A 21,774-nucleotide genomic window follows, 5' to 3' on the forward strand; every position below is an offset into this window, starting at 1 on the left:
GAGTTCAGGGCCCCTCGAACCTCTCAGTGAAGAGGTGTTTGTGGGTGTCAGCCACAGGGTAATAACCTTGGGACCTTCTGTGGGTGTGTTCCCAGTGGATGGATCCAGAACCAGAATTTAAATTCCAGTCCTCCAGTCTCTGTATTTCTCCTTTGGGAACTCTGAGCATGTCATGGGAAACAGGTTACCAAACCCAATTGTGCTTTGTCCAGATAGCAGGAAAGTTTTCAGGAGCAAGAGAGGTTTGTAAACTTCTTTGGTTTTGGGTTTTGATTCTTGCAGTTCTAGGGATTTAACCTGGGACTCCTACATACAAAGTCTGAACCTCCTGTTGCCATTTCAGAAAAGAAACTGTGGCCTTCCCAGCTTGTTCCAGTATCCCAGGAGGTGCTGTCACCCACACTGGACACCATAAATGAGAAGGATTAGTTTAGAGTTTCACCAGGAATGAATGGCCCACTGGTCAACATGAACAGTAGTGGACAGAACACATAAAATAAAGCAAAATGACTATATATATGTATTTGCTTTTGAGGGGCCATATCCATAGTGTTCAAGTCTTATTCAGACTCTGCTCAGAAATCACCGCTAGTAGTCCTCAGGGACTAGATAGGATGCTGGGCCTGAAACCCAAGTCAGCTGCATATAAGGCAGGAGCCCTACCCACTGGACTACGTATTCTGACCTATTTAATATTTTAAACTGTTTTTCTAGTTGTTACTGTTTGTTGACTTATTCAGAATCTTCCTGGGAACAGGAAAATTGTGCTTTAATTTCAGATCCTATCTGAGAGGTTAAATCACTCTTTCCTTGGTCATCAAGATCATGTATACAATGATGGAAATGTCCCTAAGGAGTTTATTCAGAGGTCAGGGGTGACTTTGGCCTTGTGAATAAAGCAGACCTTGACCTCTAGGTACAGAAAGGATTCCATACTTCCACTTGAGCTATTCTTTTTTTAATTTGTGTTTTGGGTCCCACCAGTCTGTGGAAGACAAGTGTTCTACCTGGACTATTTCTCCAGCCCCTCCCAATCCACTTTTATCAGAAAGTTCCAGGAATGAGGGAATCTATCTGGGAGCCATCCACTTGGTGTGTCTGAGCATCTGTCCATCAAGGATGCTTGTTTGTGTGAATGCTGCGGGCAGAGGTAGTATGGAAGGGCTATGTTGAGTGCGGCCTTGTTACTTTCACTCCTGGTTTTCATCTGTGTCCCTCCCTCTCTCCCTCTCTCTGCCCCATAGGGATGAATGCTTCTAAAACCAAACTCGAGCTTCAGAAGCACCTGACCACACTCAATAACCAGGAGCAAGCAACTATCTTTGAAGAGGTTCAGGTACTGTAGTAGGTTTCATATCTTGAAGGAAAGAGAAGGCCAGTCACTTAGTAATAAAGGGTTTTGTTTTGTTTTGGGGATTTTTTTTGGGGGGGGGGGTCATATCCTGCAGTGCTCAGGGGTTATTCCTGGCTCCTCACTTAGAAATCACTCTTGGCAGGTTTGGGGGACCATATAGGATGCCGGGATTTGAACCACCATCCTTCTGCATGCGAGGCAAAAACTCTACCTCCATGCTTTCTCTCTGGCCCCCAAAAGGGTTATTTTTTTATTTTTTATTTTAAAAAGAGGCAGATGAAGATAGTTCTTTCCCACTTCTGGGCCTCTAGTACCTCCTTCTTAGCTCAGAAACTTGGTCCTAAGGGTCTTAGTGGGATGTGACAGTCACATCCGGGCTTGCTTCAGGTGGAAGCAGGTGTCTTTTTGGGGAGGCACAGTATAGAGTTAGAGAAACTCTACAGAGGTTAAGGCATTTGCCTTGCAAGTGGCTAACCTTCCCCGCCTTCAGTCCCTAGGTACCATTCATAAACCCCATGAACTAAGCCAAACATTCAGACACATAGTTTTGGAGGTGAGAGGATACTCTAGAGTGGAAAGTGCTTCATGGTGGCAGGCAGAAGGCTAAATTCTGGCTCCTGGAGTGCTGAGCCCTCACCCCCAACCCCATGGAAACTTGACCATCTTGATGTCCAGAATCTCAGCCTTTGCCAAGGAATCAGAGATGACGACTTTTTGTGTGTTTGTTTGTAGAATTGAACCCGAGTGTCCCTCCTCTCTCTTTTAATCCCTTTCCCTTTGAAAAGAGATGTAAATGATACCTCTGTCCAGTGAGATCATATATCTAAGCCAAACCCCAAAACACAGAAATGCCAAACAAAGACCCAGCTCATCAGCTTTCTGCCTTCCAGGAGGGGGAGCCAGCTGCCTCTGCATTCAGATGCAGGTATCTCTGGGAGACGGGCCAGCCTGCGTGGCATGTCTGCACCCTTCATTAAGAATGTGTAATGAGTTCATCAGAAATTTCATGTCTGCCTTTGCCCACAGTCGTTAGCTGTGGTTTCCTGGCACATCAGAGGGCGGGGAGCACACTAAGACAATGAATAAATTTCTTTCTTCCTGTTTTTTTGGGGGGTGGGTGGATGGATGGGGTGGAGTGAAGAGTCCTACAAATAAATGAAAGAGTCCTGAAATCAAACAAGACAGCCAGCAGCTCCGGATTGATTCTAAGTTCTCCCTCTCCTTCCCCTCGGGGGAGAGCTGCAGAGACGTTTTCCTGTGCTTGTGAAAAATGAAAGGCTTGTGTTTCTCTTTCTAATCCTGCGCTGGGGTTCTCCTAATCCCCCATCGCCTCCCACTGCGTGCTTGGCACATGCTTGCCCAAGGCAGGCAAGCCCTGGAGGCAGCTTTTATGGTCAGGAAGTGTCTTAGAGTAACGCAGCCTCCAAGATTGTCAATTCTCTCTCTTCTGCGTCAGCTTAGGACAGAGTCCAAGTTGTTTCCTCAGAGGCCTTTTGACTTCTGAGTACGTATTGCTCTCAGACAAATGCAGGGTGCTTGGTGTTGGCTATACTGAGTGGCTGGACCCCAAGCCTTAGGTCAGGGCTTTCCCAATGGAAACCACCTTTTTGTTTGTTCGTTTGTTTGTTTGGTTGGTTTTTGTTGTTTGTTTGTTTAGGCCACACCCGATTATGCTCAGGGGTTACTCCTGTCTATGCACTCAGAAATTGCTCCTGGTCAGGGATGGAAAGATAGTCTGTCCTAGGTTAGTGCGTGTAAGGCAAATGCCCTATCGCTTGCGCCATCTCTTTGGCCTTTGAATAATGCACAACAGACATTGGAAACCACCTTTGAATCCATGCTGGCCTCTTCACTGTACTGGCTCTGGCTTCCCACACTGTGAAGAAACGTTTTTTCTAGCCAACATTAATGGTTTGCTCTTTTCTCCCCTTCTGTGAGAAGTTCCCCTTCTTTTTACTTAGGTAGTAACCAGGTAATTTCCTCAAAAAAGGTGTTTTGGATTCAGAGAGATAGTACAGTGAGAAGGGTATTTGACTTACATGTGATTGACCCAGGTTTCATCCCCAGCATCCTATATGGTCCCCCAAGCAGTCAAGAATAACCCCTGAACATTGCTGGATGTGATCCCAAAACAAAACAAAAAAATAAATCAAAATCTGGCGTTATTTTGAGGAATCGGGACTAGAACTACTCATTCACAGTGTGGCAATGAGCCAATTCTACTGAGATGTCTTTCTGAGAATCTGTGACCTTTGAAAGTGTGTGGAAACTCAGTGCTTGGTGGCAGAGACATTAGAGGGAAGTAGGGACAAAGGTTTACTTAAGAAGCAAAACAGGGGCCGGGAAGGTGGCGCTGGAGATAAGGTGTCTGCCTTGTAAGCGCTACCAAGGAACGGACCGTGGTTCGATCCCCCGGCGTCCCATATGGTCCCCCCAAGCCAGGGGCGATTTCTGAGCACATAGCCAGGAGTAACCCCTGAGCGTCAAACGGGTGTGGCCCAAAAAAAACCAAAAAAAAAAAAAAAAAGAAGCAAAACAAAATGGTCTAGAGATACTATCTGGGTATGGCACAGTAGGCAGGACACTTGTCTTACATGTGGCTGACCTGGACTTGATCCCTGCCCCAACATATGTGGTTCCCTGAGACCTGCCAGGAATGATCCCTGAGCATAGAGCCAGGAAGAGAGTGATCCTGAGCACCATCAAGTGTAGCCCAAAAACCATAAGAACAAAGCAAGATACAGTTAATGTCCCTGGGCCTCTATGTGTCATTCTAGAAGGTTTTTAAATTTTGTGATTGGTGTAATGACCTAAGGGAAGTTTTTTTGTTTGTTTGTTTTGTTTTGTTTTTTGGGCTACACCTGTGGCCACCCCTGTGCTCAGGGGTTACTCCTGGCTGTCTGCTCAGAAATAGCTCCTGGCAGACACTGGGGACCATATGGGACACCGGGATTCGAACCAACCACCTTTGGTCCAGGATCGGCTGCTTTAAGACAAACGCCGCTGTGTTATCTCTCCGGGCCCTGTTTTTTGTTTTTAAATCACAATCAGTTCTCCAATGTTTAAGTCATGGTTCTTTGAATGTTAGAAATTTGACATGGATCTTTTCAGGTTTATTGACAATCATACTGGTTATTTTTTCATAATTACCATACTTTGTCTTTACAAAGCCCCAAGACCAAATCAAAACAAAATAGAATGTCAGGTCTGAATTTGCATGAACTTAGCTCCTCACTAACTTACCTCCTCCTCAGGAGGGTAGGTAGGCCTCACTCCCTGCTCTGCTCTAAGCAGAAAACTAAACATTTAGAGTAGTGTAGGTATCTGTCCATACCACAGACCCTCTAGAAGCAGGAGACCAAACCTTAGCAATCAAGCTTAAAAATCAAGCTTAAAAAATGTGCTTGTCGGGGCCGGAGAGATGGCACAGCAGCGTTTGCCTTGCAAACAGCCGATCCAGGACCAAAGGTGGTTGGTTCGAATCCCGGTGTCCCATATGGTCCCCCGTGCCTGCCAGGAGCTATTTCTGAGCAGACAGCCAGGAGTAACCCCTGAGCACTGCTGGGTGTGACCCAAAAAGTAAAAAAAAAAAATGTGCTTGTCAAGGAGGCAGGCTGGGGTATAGGAGGGAACCTTCGGACACTGGTGGTGGGACTGGTGCTGGAACCTTGTATGTCTAAAACTCAACTACGCATAACTTTGTAAATCACAGTGATTTAACAGAAATTTTGAAAAGAAGCTTGGAGTAGAAAGAGGAGTCTTTAAAAAAATAGAAACTAGGGACTGGAGTGGTGGCGCAAGTGGTAAGGCGTCTGCCTTGCCAGCGCTAGCCTAGGACGGACCGTGGTTCAAGACCCTGGTGTTCCATTTTGTCCCCCAAGCCGGGAGTGATTCTGAGTGTATAGCTAGGAGTAACTCCTGAGCGTCACCAGGTGTGCCCCCCAAAATAAAACAAAAAGAAATAGAAACTTGGATATCTCCAGAGAAATTTAGATTTTTTTAGTTTAATTTTTTATTTGAATAATTAAAATTATGCATTTTAGGGACGAGTGCAGTAATATAGTGGGTAAGGAGGGCACTTGCTTTGCATGCAGCTGACTTGGGTTTAATCCCTGGGCACTACGAGGAGTTATCCCTGAGTGCAAAGGTAGAAGTAGCCCTTGAGTAACACTGTTGTGTGGGGACCCCCAAACAAAGGGAACAAACAAACAAAAAACAAACAAACAAAGGGAACTGGAGGAAGTTTCTGGGTCTATTTTATGTAAACTTTTCATTCAAACAGAACAAGGTATTTTGGAGGAATTGACTTGCTTTTGGTCATAATTCTCGGTCGTATTTTTCATCACTGTTTCTGCCTGAAAAATAGAACAGCATAGAGAGAATTAAAATAGAAAAAGGGGGGCGGAGCAATAGCACAGCAGTAAGGCATTTGACTTGCATGTGACCAACACAGGACAGACCCTGGTTCAAATCCTGGCATCCCATATGGTTCCCCCAGCCTGCCAGGAGCGATTTCTGAGTGCAGAGCCAGGTGTAACTCAAGCGCCACCGGGTGTGACCCGAAACCAAAAAAAAAAAAAAAAAAAAAAGGAAAAAAAAAATCACTGAGTTTGTGCCTAGAAGGGTGTGCACAATCCATTTTTGTTGGGGCCTCTAGCTTGCTCCTTTGACAGATGCATTATCTGAGTGTTCACTCCGGCTCCATCAAGCCTCCAAACACTGGTGATTCCACCCATTTTGTTCTCTTTTCAAGACTGTTCACTTGATAGTTTGACCGTACCACAATCTGATGTAACATTTATTTTAGGTCTGAGGACATTACAGAGGTCAAAGTCAGCCATCACTTCCATTTTTCAGTTCTTTTTTTAAAAAAATGCTCCATCTTGGCTTGATCTTCTCCTTCAAACATGTATCTTGCTTGCTTGTGTCTATGTTTTTGCTATTTACACACTGGAAAACCCTGCATCCTCTCTAGAATGCATTCCCTCTCTTTCTCTCCTTGCACAACTTTCTAAGCAAGTTTTCTTCTAGAAAAACTACATTGCTTAAAAATTAAAATAGGTGATCTCCACTTTAAGATCATTGGTGCCCCCTGGTGAGAGAATTGGGTAAGCACAGGAGAATGGCTGGAAGAAGTTTCTAAGTTTTAAAAGGATAGTTCACAGTCTGGCTGACAAAAGAAATTTAATACGATGTACTTTTTTTTTCTTTATGAAAAAGAAATTGAGGCCAAGGAATGAGCAGCGAGAGAATGAGCTGATTATTTCTTTCCTGAGATGTTTATATGACGAGAAACAGAAAGTTCACGTCCACATCGGGGAACTGAAGCAGGTACGACACTCTCTGCTCTTACCATTGATCAGGACACGGTTTTGTTTTGTTTTTTAAAAAGTAGTGTCCTGAGTTTTCTCTAGTGCTGACATCAGTTTCCTCCCCAGATTTCATTTTCAGTTTGTTGAGTACTTAGGGGATGCTCATTCCAGTTAACAATGTTCTTGGGGGGAAGGTGCCAGAAGATCTTGGAATCCACATGTAGTGGAGGAGTGCAGTTGTTGCTCTGAGAATGAGTAGGGAGAGCGAGTGCTGCCAAGGTCAGGGCACCCGCTCACCTCTCCATCTATCCCTGGTTCTAAGGGCCCAGCCCATCTATCTGTGAGAGTGTGATGGGTTGCATGGGTGGGCCTACACCCGGCAGGCCTGTCCTGACAATAGGGATCAGAGCTTATATCTATAATGCTGCTGCCCATTAGATCTTGAGTTTGACCCCAGTTTTACAGGAGAGGAAGTTGGAGACATCAAGAAAGCCCCTTGCACATTGCGCTATAGGTGGTGAATGCTGAGCCCACGCAAACTCCAGGCTGTTTTGTGTTTGGGTTTCCCTTTCCTCTATCCAGAGCTAGCAAACCCAGTCTCTGGGTGGAGGTTTTTGCTGGATTTGGAGAAGATAACATGAGATTGTGGACAGAAATCAAAATGTTATTGTATTTTCCGGCGTATAAGACGACTTTTGAAACAAAAATGTCAACCGAAAATCGGGGGTCATCTTATACACCGAGTATATCCTGAAAAACATTTTAATAGGCAGCTAAACAAAAATCGTCTGGATATTGCCACAAAGCGAATTTTCCAACTCGATCCTGCACCAATCACTGCAAGGCTGCTCGGACGGCCTCTCTAATTCAGCCAATCCAAGCAGGCTTTTGTTGCGTGCAAATTAGACAATGTTCTGGACCCAAATCTACACTGTCAAAAGCCTGCTCAGATTGGCCAGAGTTAGAGAGGAAGTCTAAAATTAGTGGGTCATCTTATATGCCCAGTCGTCTTATATGCTGGAAAATACGGTATTTCCTAGAGGGTCTTCATTCAGGAAGGAGGGAGGGAAAGAACGAAGGGTGGGAGATAGGAAAAGGAAAGAAAGAAGAAAGAAAAAGGAAGGATAAGAAGATAGGAAGAATGGAAAAGGAAGGGAAGAAGGAAAGAGAAAAGTAAAAAGGAGGAAGGGAGAAGAAAGGAGGAAGAAAGAAGGAAGAAGGAAGGAAGGAAGGAAGGAAGAAGGAAGGAAGAAGGAAGGAAGGAAGGAAGGAAGGAAGGAAGGAAGGAAGGAAAGAGGAAAGGAGCTGTCAGTGTTGGGACATTTCTTTGTGTGTCATTTTAGGCATCCCGAATGGCCATGGAGAATACAGGCCATGAACTGCCTTCGAGCGCCACACGGTTCAGGCTGGATATGCTGAAAAACAAAGCAAAGAGATCCTTAACAGAATCTTTAGAAAGCATTCTATCTCGGGTAAGTGCACACTTACACCTCACTTTAGTTACATCACCCAGAAGAAAGCCTTAGATATGGGGCTGGAGAGCTATTCATGGCTGAGGTACTTAACTTCCTTGTATGCAGCCAGTCTCTAGGAGTGACCCAGCTCTGCATCTCTTAAAAGAAAACATAGATTTTTTTTTTATTTAACCAACTTTATTACATACATGATTGTATTTGGGTTTCAGTCATGTAGAGAACACCACCCATCACCAGTGCAACATTCCCATCACCAATGTCCCAAATCTCCCTCTTCCCTACCCAACCCCCGCCTGTACTCTAGACAGGCTTTCTATTTCCCTCGTACATTCTCATTATTAGGATAGTTCAAAACATAGTTATTTCTCTAACTAAACTCACCCCTGTTTGCAGTGAGCTTCATGAAGTGAACTGTAACTTCCAGCTCTTTTCTCTTTTGTGTCTGAAAATTATTATTGCAAGAATGTCTTTCATTTTTCTTAAAACCCATAGATGAGTGAGACCATTCTGCATCTTTCTCTCTCTCTTCGACTTATTTCACTCAGCATAATAGATTCCATGTACATCCATGTATAGGAAAATTTCATGACTTCATCTCTCCTGACAGCTGCATAATATTCCATTGTGTATATGTACCACAGTTTCTTTAGCCATTCATCTGTTGAAGGGTATCTTGGCTGTTTCCAGAGTCTTGCTATGGTAAATAGTGCTGCAATGAATATAGGTGTAAGGAAGGGATTTTTATATTGTATTTTTTGTGTTCCTAGGGTATATTCCTAGGAGTGGTATAGCTGGGTCGTATGGGAGCTCGATTTCCAGGTTTTGGAGGAATCTCCATATTGCTTTCCCATAAAGGTTGAACTAGATGGCATTCCCACCAGCAGTGGATAAGAGTTCCTTTCTCTCCACATCCCTGCCAACACTGCTTGTTCTCATCCTTTGTGATGTGTGCCAATCTCTGGGGTGTGAGGTGGTACCTCATAGTTGTTTTGATTTGCATCTCCCTGATGATTAGTGATGTGGAGCATTTTTTCATGTGTCTTTTGGCTATTTGTATTTCTTCTTTGTCAAAGTGTCTGTCCATTTCTTCTCCCCATTTTTTGATGGGGTTAGATGTTTTTTTCTTGTAAATTTCTGTCAGTGCCTTGTATATTTTGGAGATTAGCCCCTTATCTGATGGGTATTGGGTGAATAGTTTCTCCCACTCAGTGGGGGGGCTCTTCTATCCTGGGTGCTATTTCTTTTGAGGTGCAGAAGCTTCTCAGTTTAATATATTCCCATCTGTTAATTTCTGCTTTCTCTTGCTTGGAGAGTGCAGTTTCCTCCTTGAAAATGCCTTTAGTCTCAATGTCCTAGAGTGTTTTACCTACATGTTGTTCTATAATTCTTATGGTTTTGGGTCTGATTTCGAGATCTTTCATCCATTTGGATTTAACCTTCATACATGATGTTAGCTGGGGGTCTAAGTTCAATTTTTTGCAAGTGGCTAGCCAGTTGTGCTAACACCACTTGTTGAAGAGGCTTTCTTTGCTCCATTTGGGATTTCTTGCTCCTTTATCAAAAATTAGGTATTCAAGCCTATTCCACTGATCTGAGGGCCTAAAGAAAACATAGATTTAATGCTTTGCTTCATTTTCCATCTGTGGTCATTGTAAAGTGGACAGAAAGGGTCAGTCTTTTTATGGACTTGCTTCTGGGGAAGTCGCCTATGTGGTGCTAAAGAGTTTCAGACACATTCCAGTGCATTTTGGTCAACTGAGTTGGATAGCTAATTGCTAGGGCCCTTGAGGATGTGGTGTTGGCTGCCATCAGGGCAGCACCTGGCGATGCTTGGGAACTTCCATGGTAATAGCCAGCAGAATTGGGACCTCCTGAACCATTGATTCTTAGGATTGCTGATGTTGGGGCTCAATCTATTGCTTGGGTGCACATGAACTCCTGTACAATTTTGTTCTATGAACTGTACTTTTAATTCCTTTTTGGGGGGGGGTTGGTGCCATACCTATCAGTTCTCATGAGCTACTTCTTGTTTTGATGTTTGGGGTCACCTCTGGTGTTGCTTAGGGTAACATGCAGTGGTAGGAATTGAACCTGGGCCTCCACATACAAAGCGTAAGCTCTAGTCTATTGAACCATCTCTCTGGCCTGTAAACTGTGCTATAAATTCAGTTATTAGTTGGGGTAATATGGTATAATAGCACCACAAGTATCTTGGTATAGTTGTAAGAAAAACCAAGAGTTAAAAATAAATACACATAAAAAATAAATACATATATAAATAAATTCTATTTATTTGTTTATTTTGAGTCATACCCTGTGATGCTCAGAGGTTTCTCCTGGCTATGCGCTCAGAAATCGCTCTTGGCTTGGGGGACCATATGGGAAGCCGGGGATCAAACCAAGGTTTGTGCTGGATCGCTGTGTACAAGCCAAACACCCTACCGCTGTGCTATCTCTCCAGCCCCAATAAATTATATTTGTAACATAACCCAGGTTGAAAAACTCCCCACTTTTGTTTTATATCCCATGGAACATGTTTGGCTCCCTAAAAACTGATCTATGGGCCAGTTTCTGCAAAGAGCATGGATTGAATATGTCAGGATATAGATTTCGTTTGCTCTTGTGTTCTTAGATGGCACCAAAAAAACTCGGTCACAGTCAGCAGTGACTGCCTTTATTCAGACCTTATGATTGCTGGGGTCCCCAAACTTAGCTTCATATCATCTCTTTCCTATTTTTATGAACATAGTTGTCTTGAAACACATTGTCCACTCACCTGTTCTCTTGGTCCACACTTCTGCAGAGTGGAATTGTTCATTGCCACAGACACCAGAAGGTCCACAAAGCACAAACAAGCTTGGGTGCATAGTATACAGTGATGGTTTGAAGGAGCAAGCACAAGGGTATGCCCAGTGCAGGGCTCTTCCCCAAAATGCTTTCCCAAGATTCAAATGCCCAAGGTGGCAAATCTGAGAAATCTCACACCTTTCTGAATCTTGCAGTAATAACCTCTTCATAGTTCTCTTTGATTTTATAGAATATTTCATTTAAAACACAATTAAGAGCTGAAGTGATTACACAGCTGATAAGGTGTTTGCCTTGCAAGCAGCCAACCCAGGTTTGGTCCCCAGCATCCCATGTGGTCCTCCAAGCCAAGAGTAACTTCTGAGCACAGAGCCAGGAGCAATCCCTGAGCACCACAAGGTGTGCCTCCTCCCCCCCCTCCCCCCAAAAAAAGACAGTTTGCTTTTGTTGGAAAATCTGTGAGAATTGATTGATTGATTGATTGATTTTTTGGGCCACACCTCACGATGCTCAGGGGTACTTCTGATTCTGTACTCAGAAATCACTCCTGGCAAGCTCAGGGGACCATATGGAATCCCAGGAATCAAACCGGGTCTGTCCCGGATTGGCCACATGCAAGGCAAATTTCCTACCACTGTGCTATCTCTCCGGCCACATCTGTGAGAATTTTGTAGCAGTCTTAGAGATTGTTAAGTGGCCCTTATATGACACACAGAACAGAGGTATGCCAGCATTTTCTGTCCACTCTCATCTTTCCCTGCAGTCCACATGTGGGGTGTTCTGGAACCTCTAGGTTCATATGTTACTTAAAAGCACCTAGGGAAGCTGAAGCAATAGTACAGAGGGTAGGGTATTTGTCTTGCATAAGGCCAACCCGGGTTCAATCACTGGCATCCCGTATAGTCTCCCGACCCCACTAGGAGTGACTCCTGAACGCAGAGCCAAGAGTAACTTCTGAGTGGAGCACTAGTGTAGTGGGAAGGGTATTTACCTTGGATGCACTGGAGCTGGGTTCAATCCTGGGCATCCGGTATGGTCCCCCATGCACTGCCAGGAATGAATTATGAGTGCAGAACCAAGAACAACCCCTGAGCATCGCCTGTGTGGCCCCAAAACAAAGCAAAACATAAAAAACACCCGAGGTTGTCTTGTGTCTCAGATGTTCAGCAACATGTGCTCAGCCATCCTCACTCAGAGAGTTTTTCCTATCTCATTACGTAGGCCAGGCTGCCTTTGGGTCACACCATTGCAGAGGTTTGGGGCCCTAACCAGGACTTTTTTTCTGCCATAGGGGAACAAAGCCAGAGGCCTGCAGGAACAACCAGCCAGCCGGGACCTGGAAAACTCCTCATTCAATGCATCGAGCAGTACCAGCAGGGTAAGCGACTTTTATTTCTCCTTAGATCTATTCGAGAAAGTTTTGCCTGGGCCCTATCAGAGGGAACAGAGGAGATGTGGCTTGTGCCTGTAGTCACATCAGCCATCAGGCAGAGTTTGGTGTTTTTTGACTTTTGGTGGAAGCGAATCAGTCAGTTCCACCAGGATAGAGCAGCACAAGGTATTTACTTGTCTTATCTCCTTCTTTCTCTCTCTTTTACCCTTGAGCCTAACCTGGCCCTTTCTCTACTGGACTTTCAAACTGTCTTCTCCCTGACCCCACGTCCAGGAGGGGGTCTGATGACCACTCTAGGTGGAACCAGCAAGTGGGTGGTCTGTGTGCTAGGGAGTTACTTGCACGGTGATGATAGGACTCAAGGTTTGCAGGCTACCCTGGGACAGAGCTGACCACAGTTCGCCTCCCTTCAGGAACAGTGGGACAAGGAGCCCCTGACGGCCTCTGAGAGCTCTTTCCGCCTCCTGGGGTCCTCGGATGACCTGTCAAGTGACTCAGAGAGCATCTCTGCGGATGAGCCCGCCCCGATGTCACCTCAGCAGGCCTTCCGGAGACGCGCCAACACCCTGACCCACATCCCCGTGGATGGCCAGGGCTCTCCTGAACCGGGCCCCAAATCCCCCGATGTCTCGCAGAGAAAACTCATGCGCTACCACTCGGTGAGCACAGAGACGCCCCACGAGCGCAGGTGAGAGGCGCCCACATGCCCAGGACTGTGGGGGAGAAGTGGGGTGGGGGTGCCTGTCACTTAACCAAGCCTATGGGGGGCTCAGGGGGACTCAGCAGCAGGGATATGTCCTTTGATGTTGGGGATACTTTTCAAGGTGATGGCCCTCACTGTGGTCCTGGTGCAGTCAGAAGTGGGGCCGATGGGCAGCAGATGAGGCCTGGCTTTTGGAGGCCTGAACGGGGTTGGGGGGACAGGGCAGTAGAAAAGGGGTCCCCAGGGAAGTGGTCCTGGACTCTGCTCCTTGCTCGGTCCTGTGTAATTTGTGTGTCTGTGGGGTGGGGTGGTGGCTTCTCTGTGTCACCAAATGGGAATCCATATTGTCTCAAATCTCCATCCCTGGGGAAATTTTAGGGTGTTGTTCCATGAAGACTGGGCTCTGCCATGCAGGTGAGATAGTGTCAGGTAAATTATCTGGTGGAAGAAATTTTTGTTCCTTCTTTTGGGGGGCCCTGGCAGTTCGTTGGGCCTTTAGTTTTAGAGACTGACTGGGTGCTGTCTGCTCTATGCAGGCTTAGAAGAATCTTTGAGAATCGTTGGCCTTGTGGAAAGCGTCTTGGGCTGCTCTCCCAAAGAGATGCTGCCTTTGTCCTGGGTCAGTCAGCCTCAGCCCATGGAGATGCTAGTAACGTTCCCTGCAAGGAGGATAAGAGGGCATGGCCTCTTTTCCACCAGTTTCTCTGCCATTCCTAGAAGCTGTGGTTGATGATACTTTGGGGATGTGGTTGGACACCCATGCAGGAGACCCTTGCAGAAGCACATACTAAATCTAGAAAACATTCTAGAAATGAGGGAACATTCTAGAGACGGCAGAGTTTGCCCCATTGGGAGAGTCTTGTAATGGTCCTCATAGCTCTGTTTATCTAGGACTTCCCTGTCTGCCTTGTCAGTGTGCTCCACCCTGGGGTTTCTATAATTTTGGTGAGAATGAAAACATGCCTAATTGAATCTCCTAAGTTCTCTTGCCAAGTCATAGAAGAAGCCAAAGATGGTGGCCCCTCATCCATTTCCCTTGCTCTCTACTTCCCTCCCTTCCTTTCCTCCTTCCCTCCTTCCCTCCCCAGCACTATTCCTTTGTTTTCTTCCTCTCTTGTGAAACTATCTGGAAAACTACTGGAAAATAGGATGTGGAACTTCAAGACATTATTTAGGGTCTCAAAGAGCATTTGGCACTTTCCTCTCAAGGCATATCATTACCACTTTTGAAAGAGCTGTTTTTTGGTTTGTTTTTGGGGTCACACCTAGGGTGTTCAAGGCTTATTCTTGGCTCTGCACTCAGGGATCATTCTTGGTAAACTCTGGGGATCATACGGGGTTCAGGAGGTAGAACTGGGGCTGGCCACATGCAAGGCGAGTGCCTCGTCTACTGTACTATCATTCCAGCCTCTTGAAAAGAGCTTAAAAAATATTTTTGCCTTGCCTTTTGTTTTGTTTGCTTTTATTATATTGAAAACGATTCCCTTCGCCTCCTCCATCAGTTCAGTTTCTACAAAGGACTTGGAGAAAGCAGAACTGTTAAATGCAGAGAACTGAGGGGAATGATTTAGAGCAGGGGTCTCAAACTCAATTTACCTGGGGGCCGCTGGAGGCAAAGTTGGGGTGATCCTTGAGTGCAAAGACAGTAGTAAGCCTTGAACATTGGGGGGTATGACCCAAACAACTAAAACAAGACAAAACAAAAAAAGATTCCTCTAGGGCCACAAAATGTTGAACAAAGGGCCGCAAACAGCCCGCGGGCCATGAATTTGAGACCCCTGATTTAGAGTAAATACTGGTTAGGGCTGAAGCAATTGTACAGCAAGTAGGGTGCTTGCCTTATACATGGTCCACCCAGGTTCAATCCTCAGCAACTGTATGTAGTTCCCCTGAGCCCTGCCAGGAGTGATGCTTGAAGAGCCTTGAGTAAGCCCAGAGCACTGCAGTGGGTGGCCTGAAGCCAAATAGCTATGTTCAGGCCTGGATTCTAGGGGTTTCTGAGAAAGCTGGGAAGCAAAGGTGAAATGCACAGCTCTGCCTGCTCTGGGCTGCTGACGTCTGGAGAGTGAGACCCATCACAGCACTGTTCAATCTCCTCCATTCAAATTCCCCTCTGACTCCCGACTCTTTCTCCCTCTCTCCTTCTCCTAACTCCCCTCCACCCCCTCATCGCTCTTTAGTGTGAATCCTCCACCCCTGGTCGAGACTCAGAATTGCTCAGGTCAGCCTTCAGCTCCTGCTCCTCCATCTCATCTTAACCCTTCTGCCTCCTCGCCCAACTTTTTTAAGTACCTAAAACACCCATCCAGTGGAGAAGCCAGTGGGAATGCGGTGCCCAAAAGGTGAGCACACTTGTGTGGCACATTTGTTTCATCTGTCTTCCCAGGAATGTCCCCACCGGCCACAGGGCAGAGTTCTCACAGTATCCACCTTCCATCCACCACTTGCTTGCTTGCCTGTGCATCCTTGAATGTTTGCGAAGTTCCTGCAGAAGTAGATCTCAATGGCAAAGTGCCTGTCTGAGCTTGTTGCACACCCCACCCCACCTGCCATGATAGAGACTTTGCCCCACTGTCTGTGCTCCCAGTCCCGAATGGCTTGTTTGCTTTGGAAAATGATCACTTCTATTTGCAAAGGGAATGGCATGTCAGAAGTGGAATGATTTTGTCTTTGTGTTGTCCTTTTTAAATTTTCTTCTGGTGAGAATGCTTGGCCTAATTCATAACTCATTGCTCATGGCTGCCTGTGCAAAGCGTGTGGCAGGGGCACAGGGTTGGTATCTGTTTTCTCAGTGCTGCCCTGCGAATTTCTAGAATTCAGTCATTTTGCATCGCTGAAGGCACTGATTGGTGCCTTTCCATGCAGTCACTAATTCTGTTCATTTTGTGTGGAATGACGCTGATGGAAATGAAAGCTAATATCTCGTTTGTGAGCTGTTTGCATCTTTTTAGCCTGCTTTTTGGTTTCTTCAACTTGGATGCAAAAATGTGCCTCTTCTATAGAAGTTGATATTTTGTACTTTTCTTGGTCTGTGTGTTTTTGTTTTTATCCTTGATTCTTTTTTGTTTTTCAACCAAACTCTTAGCATCTCCTACCGTAATGCCCTACGGAAAAAACTTCATTCTTCTTCCTCTGTGCCAAATTTTCTAAAATTTCTGGCTCCTGTAGATGAAAATAACACCTCTGACTTTATGAACCCCCAAAGGTAGGGTTGGATTTTAGAATATATCAAATCTGAGTGGAAGTGTGGAACTGTTATTGGATATGATGGGGGATTTGAACTAACTTTGTGATTGAAAAAAAAAACATTGCTTTGATCAAATCTATTGCCTTTTATTTTTATACTTTTTTTTTTTTACTAAATATTGTTGTTTTTTAAAAAAAATAATAGTTGCAGGTAACCTACCACTTAGTTTAGGCTAGAATTAGCATAGGAATGAATATTTTATGATCTTCAAAAGGTTGTAGAAAGTCTTCACCAGCTCTGAGTGATAGTGGTGTTCTAAATGGCAGCGTGTGTGTGTGTGTGTGTGTGTGTGTGTGTGTGTGTTTGTGTAAGTATGTGGGTGTACATGTATACTGCTTGATTGTTGTGGTATTATCCAGTTGTGAATTCAATGATTGGATTATAATTTTTGTAAATTGGTAGGTAGGCTTTGTCTTGGAGGTGTAAAAGTACAAATGACACATGTTGACAACAAAAAGCATGCAATAGTGAAGTGTCCACATGATTGCCTTGAAAGTTTTTTCTCACCCAACCTTCTATTTATTTTTAATTAATTAATTAGGATTATTATTTTTTTGTGTGTGTGGTTTTTGGGTCACACCTGGCAGTGCTCAGGGGTTATTTCTGGCTCCAGGCAGGCACGGGGGACCATATGGGACGCCAGGATTCGAACCGATGACCTCCTGCATGAAAGGCAAACGCCTTACCTCCATGCTATCTCTCCGGCCCCAAATTAGGATTATTTTTTAGGTGCTAGCTGGCTGTACGCAGCTCAAAGTGATGTTTAGGGGATGCAGGAATCCCACATGCAAAATTTGGCTCTAGTCCATTGAACTCCCTGACCCCCAATCTCAGTTTATCTTTTCTTTTCTATTTTTGGTTTTTGGGTCACACTCAGCAGTGCTCAGGGGTTACTCCTGGTTCTAGGCTCAGAAATCGCTCCTGGCAGGCTTGGGGGAACATATAGGATGCCGGGATTGGAACCACTGTCCATCTGCATACAAGGCAAACACCTTACCTCCATGCTATCTCTCCGGCCTTCATTTATTTTTTTCAATTTGATGTATCAGTGTATTTTCTTTTTGGTGGCCATGTTTGGAGTCACCTTTCCACCCCCTGCTGAATAATTTCCACACACAAGATTCTGAGTCAGCTCCTCTGGGCAGATTTATGACATTTGGCTGCAGGGCCACAATGGGAAGCTGATCTGTGACATGTTTCTTTTTAGAAATAAAGAGATGGGGCTGGAGTGAAGGTACAGTGGGTAGGATACTTGCCTTGTATGTGTCCAACCATTACTCAATCCTTGGCCCCCCACATTGTCCTTTGGCCCACCAGAAATAATCCCTGAGGCTGCCAGGATAGATTCCTGTAGCCCAGCTTGAAGGGAAGACAAGGGAGGTGGAGAAAGTAAGGACAAAGGAAAAAAGAAGGAAGGAAGAAAGGAAAGAAAAAGAAAAAAGGGAAGAAGAAAGGGGGAAAGGAAGGAAGGAAGGAGGGAGGAAGGAAGGAAGGAAGGAAGGAAGGAAGGAGGGAGGAAGGAAGGAAGGAAGGAAGGAAGGAAGGAAGAAGGAAGGAAGGAAGGAAAGGGAAAGGGTGGGAAGAAGGAAGGAAAAAGGGCGGGGAGAAGGAAGTAAGTTAGGGAGGGAGTGAGGAAAGAAGGAAGGGAGGGAGGGAGGGGAGGAGGAGAGGGTGGAGAGGGGATGGAAGAGGAGGGAAGAGAAGAGAGAAGATCTTGTTGGCAGCTTGAGAACTGCTCTACAGGAAGACAGTTCTTTTGGAGAACTGTGAATTTAAGTACCAAAAGTATCTACTTAGGTTTGCAAAGATGCTTTATAATTTAGTGCTTTGTGTAAAAAGAAAAGAAGAAAATGAAAGAAAGTTGCCTGTGTCCTTGATTTCTTCACTACAGTCACAAATTACTTCTTGGCATTGCAGAGACTTTGATTCCAAATCCAGCCAACCGGGCGACACCAACGGGACCCCTGTGAGGACACGGAGGCCTTCATGGAGGCAGCAGATCTTCCTGCGTGTGGCCACCCCGCAGAAAGCCAGCGAGTCTCCAGGCCGGTACGAAGGTAAGACTTGCCCCAGCCAGCCCAGCTGCAGCACCAACAACAATCTCGGTGTTGGGTGAGAGAAGGTATGAAAGGTCACAGGTCGCAGTCATCTCTTGACTCGAAGATCCCCATGGCAGATACTTAAGTAGCCACACTTGCTGCTGAGGTCCCAGATCCCAAGGAAAATGTCCCCAGGATTTCTGCTCTGGATGTCGCTCTGATGACACTGCTTAGGCCACTGTCCAGTGCTGGGCTCTCTCAAAGTCTTAGGGCACCCAGTTAAGGAGGGGGGCTGGGGAAGCAGGAAAGGGGTGCAGAGCATCCTGACGGGGCTGGGTCTTGTGATCTATGGTGGCAGAGCCTGCTAGAACCACAGCAGGCAAGTTCAGGTTTGAAACAAGTGTCCCCGCCTGGAGATGGCCATGCCATTCGGAGTGTTCCTGGAGCTGGAAATGAACATTTATTTCATGGATGGTAGCATGGAGAGTAACCAGGATGTATTTATTTCAAGTGCCTGGTGGAAGGCCATTGCTTGCTGTTTTTTTGGAATTTCCTTAGCAGACGCTGATTCCTTTCATCCCATTCCTTCATTATACTTGCACCCTTGTTGTTTTTTTTTGTTTTTTTTTTTTTTTTGGGGGGGGGGGACGGACACTCAGGGCTTACTCCACATTCTGTGCTTGGGGAAATCACTCCTGGTGGTGCATGGGGACCATTTGAGATTCCAGGACTCAGTCCTAGGTTTCTTTGTACAAGGCATATGTCTTACCTCATTCTTCAGACCTGCTGCTGTTTTTTAATTTTCTTGGTTTTGTGGCCATATCCGTCTGTACTCAGGACTTACTCCTGGCTCTGTACTCAGGAATCATTCCTGCCCATGTTCAGGTGGCTCATGTGGGGTGTGGGAATTGAACCCAGTTTGGCTGTGTGCAAAGTAAATACCTCCTTGCAGAGTTTTAAAAGTGTTACATAATGACCACACCCTACTTTATAAAAAACAAAAAACATCTAAAAAGCATAAAATCTGTGCTGAGAATGCAGTGACATGTTGTAGGAAACTTGTACTCAGGGTGATAGAAGCCACAAGTTGTCAACATGGGGTGCCAACGGCTTCCGGAGGGCCTTATGTTTAAGGTGATCACTACTAGGCTGATCTATCTGTCTCGCTCTGCCTCTCTGCTTCTCTGTCTCTATCTTTCTGTCTCTCTCTCTAGTGCTGTGGAATCTTGGAATGAAAGTTTGTGAGAGTCTGAGGCCAGTCTGGAACCCATGAGGAATTTGCAACTTGGTTAACTATAAACTTCTCAGAGGTGGCATTAGGGTGCAGTTAAATCTGCTGCAGTGTCAGGTGGTTAAGCAAACAGATTGACAGACAGAATTACCCCTCTTTGTGGAGGCTGGCTGTGCTTTTGGCTTCGATACCTGGTGCATCTCCCTGCCTACACTCACACCAAAGATGCCCAGAACAGGTTTGTGTTCAGGGGCTGGTCCTCAGCTTCGAAAATGGCTGACTCTTCCCCTATATGACCATCCAGAGCTTTCCATGTTTATTTGACATCACACCCCTGTTCAGACAGTGCTCCCCTGAAAAATCTCCCTCCTTTAAACATACATAAAGTGATACCAGTGCATCATTTTTTGTTGATTTTGTTTGGGGGCCACATCCAGCAATCCTCAGAAATAACTCTTGGGGCCAGAACAGTAGTCCATTGGATAAGGTGTTTGATTGCCTCACACACAGCCGACTTGGGTTCAGTCCTCAGCATCCCATATGATTCCCCCAAACCTACCAAAAGTGATTTATTTAATACAGAGTCAGGAGTAACCCTTGAGACCTGCTGAGTATGACTTAAAAACCAACCAATCATAACCAACAAACAAAAAGAAATAACATCTGGCAGTGTTTAAGAACAAATGTGGGATGCCAGGGATCAAACTCAGGTCAGCTGCATGCAAGGTAAATGTTCTGCCTGCTGTCCTATCGATCCTACCCCTAGTTATGTCTTAAATCTCTTGGTCCTCTAGTCACTCCAGTCTCTCCCCCCCAAGGACAGTATTAACCACTTTGGGAATAGCTCCACCCTGTCTCATCTTTTTGATGCTCAGGAGAACAGCCAGGTTCTTGCTCATGTGGTCAAACAGGCCCTGGGGCTCAGATGTGCATCAAGGCCCCAGAGTTGTCCCTATGTGCCAGGTCTTAACTCCGAGCCAGTAGTGACAGTCTTATGAGATGGTGCTGTACAGAGAAGCAGAGTCAGTCTGGTGAGGAAGGTGGAAAGCACATGGTCTCAAGTCAAAGGAGCTGCTCTGGAGGAGCTAGAGCCATTGTACAGTGGGTAAGGTGCTTGCCTTGCAGGTGACAGGCACAAGATAGATCCCCTTCATGCAAGCACCACCAGGAGTGATTCCTGAGTGTAGAGTCAGAAATAATCTCTGAGCATTGCTAGTGTGGTTTTAAAAAAAAAAGGCAGGGGAGTCTCTCTGGGCATACTTTGCCTCTTTCCTACTGTTTGATGTTTCTTCCAGAAAGGCTCTTATTTTCTGGGTGAACACAGGACATGGAGAAAGTTAATTTTTGTTTGTTCATTTGTTTGTTTGTTTGGTTGGTTGGTTGGTCTCAAGGCCACACCGGGCACTGCTCAAGGGTCACACCTATTGGAGCTCAGGGGGCCATAAGTGATGTTGAGGATTGAATGGGATCTGCTGCAAAGTGTAACAAAATCTTAGTGGCCTTTGTTGACTTTCAAGGGCTAATCTTTTAATCCCTGGGCATGGGTCTCATTGCCTAAGCTAGCAAAGGCTAAACTTCGTTTCTGTCTCCAGGCATGGTGGCAAAAATACTCCACTAGTAAGGGTGGAAAAGAAAATTATCCGTTGTGAAGAAATCATTTTTTTTTAAATCTTATCAAACGCCTCACTTTGAGAAACAGACAAAGAGGTGTGAGTCACTTTATTTACCATGTGTACCAGGGAACAATTTTCTTCTTCATCTTAGTATTTCATGTAAGCATTTCAGATTACATTGTGCATCTGTAGACTTGACCAACAATGGAAACATTTAGATGCTACATGTGTCATTCAGTAAAAGAAAAAAAAAAAGAAAGAAAGAAAAGCTATTCCGGATAGATAAGATGTGATTGATTTGAAACCCATTGTATAAGCAAAGAGTTCAGGGAAACTAAAGTTCAAAGGGTTTTTGTTTGAGGAGCAAAATGGGTCAATAGTCCTACTTTGTGATAAGGAAAGTCTGCTGGCACAGATATCAGCCATGCCTAATAATGGCCAAACTAAGGAAAAGAATCAGAATTCCCAAAGGGAGCTCTGCTTGAAACGCACCCAGCAGTGCTTTTGCTAGGGGGAAGCTGGGCAGATGAGGTTCCTGTTCGTGCTCAGGGGATCTTGGGGTTTTGGGGAGGGTTTTGAATCCAGGCATGCTGTAATCATAG

At 45.3% G+C, this 21,774-nt stretch overlaps 1 protein-coding gene across 1 annotated transcript in view; it reads left to right on the forward strand.

Annotated features, from left to right (window-relative positions):
- Positions 1-21,774, forward strand: part of TBC1D1 (TBC1 domain family member 1) — a 182,878-nt gene that overhangs the window by 112,626 nt on the left and 48,478 nt on the right. Inside the window, exons 7-14 of the mRNA XM_049790103.1 lie at positions 1,245-1,336; positions 6,575-6,685; positions 8,010-8,138; positions 12,238-12,324; positions 12,753-13,027; positions 15,223-15,384; positions 16,128-16,247; positions 18,207-18,346. Of these exons, the coding sequence (XP_049646060.1) occupies positions 1,245-1,336; positions 6,575-6,685; positions 8,010-8,138; positions 12,238-12,324; positions 12,753-13,027; positions 15,223-15,384; positions 16,128-16,247; positions 18,207-18,346 (1,116 nt within the window). The remainder of the gene's footprint in view (positions 1-1,244; positions 1,337-6,574; positions 6,686-8,009; positions 8,139-12,237; positions 12,325-12,752; positions 13,028-15,222; positions 15,385-16,127; positions 16,248-18,206; positions 18,347-21,774) is intronic.

The sequence above is a fragment of the Suncus etruscus genome, chromosome 16 (genome assembly GCF_024139225.1).
Source record: "Suncus etruscus isolate mSunEtr1 chromosome 16, mSunEtr1.pri.cur, whole genome shotgun sequence".
Classification (NCBI taxonomy): domain Eukaryota; kingdom Metazoa; phylum Chordata; class Mammalia; order Eulipotyphla; family Soricidae; genus Suncus; species Suncus etruscus.